The 5,518-nt window shown below is 42.8% G+C and overlaps 1 protein-coding gene across 1 annotated transcript in view; it reads right to left on the minus strand.

Annotated features, from left to right (window-relative positions):
* Positions 1–389: 389 nt before the first annotated feature.
* Positions 390–5,518, minus strand: part of LOC137430880 (kinesin-like protein KIF18A) — a 196,896-nt gene continuing 191,767 nt past the window's right edge. Inside the window, exon 18 of the mRNA XM_078782362.1 lies at positions 390–1,522. Coding sequence (XP_078638488.1) covers positions 1,356–1,522 — 167 coding nt within the window. The 3' untranslated portion in view covers positions 390–1,355. The remainder of the gene's footprint in view (positions 1,523–5,518) is intronic.

Genomic DNA, 5,518 nt, shown 5'->3' on the forward strand with positions numbered 1-5,518 from the left:
TTGGGGCAAAGCTGAGTACAAGCCGGCTTTGAACAATTTCTTTTCTTTTATCATTCCCCTGTCTGTGTTTGAGTCTGCATGTGGAGGTGCCTCGATTAGGATTACAGATTTACCTCACTGTTCAATTTCATCCCTTGCAGTAATTTCAGTAAATTAATTATTGTGCATTTTATTTGCTGTGTTGTGTTTCTTTGTTCGTGGGTTTCGGATAAAACCCCGTGAGGTCCATGCAGGTAAGCATCTCGCCCCCTTCAGTCGCGCGCGAGCCATAAAAGTACCGCCAATTTTGTGCTTGGTTGCTTCAGAGTAAAAACCGTTATGGCCATTCGTCACCCTGCAGTGTTAATCACTGGTGACAGGACAATATAATAAAAGTCCAAGACACTGCAACAGGTTTACTAATTTTATTTTTACAATAAACAAAACATGGTACAAACAGGAAAAAATGTGGAAGTTCAACAAAGGTAGTGTCAGTAAAATATTGGGTAAATTTTAATGCATGTAGATGTAGGTAAATGATATGGGTAAAATGTTAAGCAAAGTTTAAAATATAAATAAATAAAACTAAACTTCCAGGACGCAAATACTTTTTGAACATCGATTAGGATAAAATACAGAACACGGAGTGCAGCGTCGGCAAGGGTAGCTGCATATCAATACAGGTCACTCCCTCCGTTACTTGTTCAAAGGACAAACTATTTGAGGGGCTCCCAACCCAACTGCAGGTGGATGACAGATTTACAGTGAAAAGCAAAAAAAAAAAAAAATCAATGTCATTTCATCAATTCTATTCAAACATAAGTCACATTGGTTTGGATGATTTTCCTCTCGAAAAGAACATTTGTTCAGAGTTCACTTGCGTGCAGTTTGGAAAGACCAACAAAAGGGTGGGAGGAACTGGGCGTAAACAAGAGGAATATAAATAAAAAATGCGCGCACACAGTGGAACATATTTACACAAGACCAAAGTGACCAAATCATATGCATGGGAAATATCGTGGTTCAACAAAGGTTTTCTAAAAAAGTGGCTAGACACTGTTATTGCAACAGGGAGGGGGGTGGGGTGGGGGGGGAGGGCAGGGAGAGTGGGAAATCAAAGAATGATTCATCATTTGCAGGTTCTGTTAGAAACAAGACTTTTCCTCCCCACTGTAGCTTTGGTGAGAGTGGAAAGCAAAAACTGAATGAACAAAATAAAATAAACAATTGCAGCAAGAATAACGACAAACTCATTACCGAATAATCAGTCTATTTTACCAGCCTGATAATTGAACAATGCTTTGATCGTCATTCTACACATCTCGATGGGATGGTCGTATCGATTGGATATCTAATCAAACACAGTGCCATTATTTTCAGCACGTCTTCCTGCATTTTGGAACTTCCACAATATGAGGCTTCGGAGTTGATAAATTGGGAAGGGATGGAATGGCAGCCGCATAGCGCAGTCGTCTGATGGCCGGTCTGCTTTTTGGTTCGATTTGAGATATGCGAACACGGCGAGCAGTCGCCTTGGACACAGCTGGAAGGGGGAAATAGATTGGGAACAGAAGATGGAGAGTGAAAAGTAATTAAGAACACATCATGATGTGGGGTGAAGATCAGATGCAGCACGAGTGCAAATAACAGAGGACAGCTGTTAAAAAAAAAAGGATCTCAGAGTGCAAATAAGTGGCCTAAGTGCCGTCATGTATGGGTCATCTACATATCTTGTATGCAAAAGTGCCAGAAGGTTGCGAACATCGCACCACCCCACTCAAACCCACCCCTACCCCCAACCTCAATTTACTCCCAAACACCCCTCCTTTACTTTCTCACCCCTCCTCCAATCGCAACTTTGTTTTTCTTAATTTCAAGCACAACCAAACACCTTAGCAGAGGCAATAAGTAGAAGAATCATTATTCATTTTACATTTCCACAGATAAATTGCCAAAAAATAAATTCTTCTCACTGGGTATGTGCAAACGATTTTTCCACAGTATTTGTCAATGATTCATCTCAGCTGATATAACAGAGGCCAGCAATTGAAATGCCAATGCAGTACGGTTCTGATGCCACCACGTAATAATCACCTCCATTGCACACAATGGTTTAATTAATTTTAAGCTCCTCCAAATTTATGCAAGTAAATTGTTGGTAACACAGCATATCAATAAAACACCACCATGAATGAACAAATATACCCTTTTAGACCGCAATCTATTGCTTCCGAAAATGGCTAGAAAAAGCTTTTTGTGCTACCCAATTGCACTACGAAGTGGAAATAATTCTTACCCATACATTTTGATGTGCCAATTTCAAAAAATAACTTCCACAAACGATATTCCCTCACGCAGAGGAGTTATTTGACTTTTAATTTATGTTGGTGGGGCGGCTAACGAACTCGTCAAGTAAATGTGCTTTTGGCCAAGAAGAAATATATCTTTGCTTTGACAGACATTTGTGGCTGTCTGATATAAAGTAATAAGAGAACATACAAATGTAATGAATTGCACCATCTGGTGAGAAATGTCATACTAATCATCTTCCTCATTGTCAGAGTATCGGCTACATCAGTGTCGTACTGTTCAGCCAAGTTTTCGCACAAATGCTCCGACTCCGAACTACACAAACAAATTTCAGAATATTCAAATCCTGCTGCTCCACACAAACAACGTTTTGTGTTACATCGGCTCTTTGTACAACGACAGTGGATTAAATCGAGTACTTCTGGTGGTACGGGGTCTTTCTGCATCCATATATAACGGCAAGTTTGTCATCTGTCAAGACCCATCCGCGGCAGGTAGGTGAGAGTGCATTCATCTCCTGCTGTAGCGCCTTCCGATGGATGGCCGACTGTTAATTTGCATGGAGGGAGTTTTGAAAGAGCGCATCTTTCGTAGGAGGTATACTGTGATCATAATTATTGGGACCGACACAAAAACTTCTGTATTGAGCAATGTCTATGTTCAAAACCTTCTGGTTGTACATGACACGTGCATGCCTGAAGTTTGAGGAATAAGTCATCTGACAAACTGAAGGACTGTCCTAGTTCACAGAAGGTCTGTTGGTCGTCTGATGATTTGGCGACAAGATCGAAAGCGGTTTTCTTACCCTTTCCCCAAAACGCGCTACCTGTCACAGCCAGTATAAACGTAGAGCCCGATTAAAGCTTCACAGTTTCTCATTGAGTGCCGATCGGATTGTTTTAATGTCCAGAATGCGTTCTGACCTCTTCATACCAGTGTGCAGGTGCAAAGCCTCCATGCCAATCTCACCACCAAGGGAGAGCAGCAGGATAGCTACATTGGTGCCGGGGATAATAATCAGCACCTTAGAATTTGGTTTAGTCTTACTTACATGGAGAGTATGCAACAGAAGCCTTATGTCTACTTCTTCGTCATCACAGGTGCTAAACTCGGGGACCAAATTCACCTGTTCATTTGAAATCTTATGGCACACTGCCCCTTGCATCACAAATAAGTCAATCACGTCAAAAAGATCAGCACTTATGCACCACCATTCAAAGAATAATTCATTAAACAATTCCTTGTTCCTTCCGTGCGTGAGGAATTGGGAGAGTTTCTCCAGTATTTTTTGGTACAGGTCGAAAATCTTCCTTATTTGAGATGTTGAAGATCGGCGTTCGTGCTCACCCATCTTTATACTCATCTCCGGATAGCCAATCAAACACCCAGTCCATTCGTCCACACTTGTGCCGTTTTGCCAGGCCAACCAACTCCGATCCAACAAGATTGGCTAATCCACCCATGGTTTGGGGGAAGTGAGTGACCAGTTTATGAAGGAGTGCCATGCCATCAACCAGTACTGTGTCATGCGGAACTACTTCCTGCACCAATGGAGAAATGCATTTGGCCTCGATGTGATGCATCAACGCACCGTCTGTTTTAGCCAAAGTGCCATCACAGTATGTGAGGGCATAGGGAATAGGTCCTGGGGAATATGACAGTATCTCTTTCAAGTCCAAGTTTCACTGTTGCCTAACAACCAGCATCCTCAGGTACAAGTTCCGATCAGCCTTCACTACAAGTTCCTGACCTGCTTTCCGAATAGTAACTACTTTCGATTGATTTGAGAATGTCTTTAATTTACACAGTGTAATCGGGTGATGAAAATCCACCTTTGTAGAGTTTATCCTGTCTTCCACGAAGCTGTGAAACAAGTTCCTACCAATAACCCCACTTCCAAGTAGATTTGAATGTCGCAATTCGCCATAACGCCTTCTGTGATATTGACCAGATCAGGCCGATCTCCTTCAAATGGATCAATCATCTTCGAGGCAACAAATAATGCTATTTACGTCGTGCTCATCCCAATATTTTCATGTGGAGTCAAGATCTGTCCCGTCTCTGTGATGATTGGTCAAACCCGACAGCACATCGCACGCTTGCAGCATTGCCGATCTATCACTTTGAGACAATGTCCATCGATTGACAGCATTAGGAACAAGGGTCATGCCGGCAAGTCCACCACTTGTCTTGGTGTCACGATTGCAAGTTCGCTCCATCACTTGATCGCATGGTGTTGAAGAAAAGCCATAGCGGTCTTGCTGCTGGACTGTCCAGTGACCAGCTTCTACTTGCTGAAATATTTCTGGACGGCTGTCTGCCTGGTTTATCATCTCGGCGAGAAAGGCTGATCCGTATCGTGCATAGTTTATCCGATCAAAAGAGAAAAACCAAGGCAACATCTCTCCCCATGATGCAATGTGGGCTTTCCAATCAGATTCTCGCATGGCTCGAATGAATCGATACACGATGTTCACCATTTCAATATGCGACGACCAGAGCTGAAAGGTTGAACTTTCTTGACACCAGCGAGACACATAATTGTCGCATTGTTTCATGATGTCATGAAAGTCATCACCGATTGCCATGTTATTGAAGTGATTGGAAGGGAATGTGTCCATCAATCATCATGCTGGTCATGTACTGCTGAATTTTCACACGATGCTCCTCACTGAGTGACACCATGAAACATGGCAATCTTTTTCTCTCTTGCCCGATGGGCACGGATTGCTCTATTATAGTGCTTTCCATCTAAGACTTGGCTGATGGATCTTTTGGCAATAATGTTGGCTTCGATAAAATAACTTACTTCCATCTAAAGTTTCAGCTGTCATCAAGATATTCCGCTGCCATTTTCCTTTACATTTCACCCATTTTTCAGCGCTGTTGCAGATGATACACACTGGTGGGAGCACATGTTCACTTCTTGCACCAGCAACTGGTGAAACCAAGGGGCGTAAGTGCTTTGGTGACAATGGCTCGTAAGCACAGGATTGTCTGTGGTCGTCAGGAATTGGTTCTTGTTTCGCAACCCTCTTCTGCGCACAGGTTACTCGCTGAATGTCTGTGAATCTTGCATAACACCTCAAGTGGTACCCAAATTCTTCAGGGTTTGGAAGTGAAGCTGAAAAATTGCACCGCAGGTCCTGAAGCTCATCTGGATCAGGAGCAAGTCACTAAAACCCCCCACAAACATACTTTAGACCCTGAACCACCCTTACCCCCTCCG

This window comes from Myxine glutinosa, chromosome 7, assembly GCF_964187855.1.
Source record: "Myxine glutinosa chromosome 7, kmMyxGlut1.1, whole genome shotgun sequence".
Taxonomy (NCBI): Eukaryota; Metazoa; Chordata; class Myxini; order Myxiniformes; family Myxinidae; genus Myxine; species Myxine glutinosa.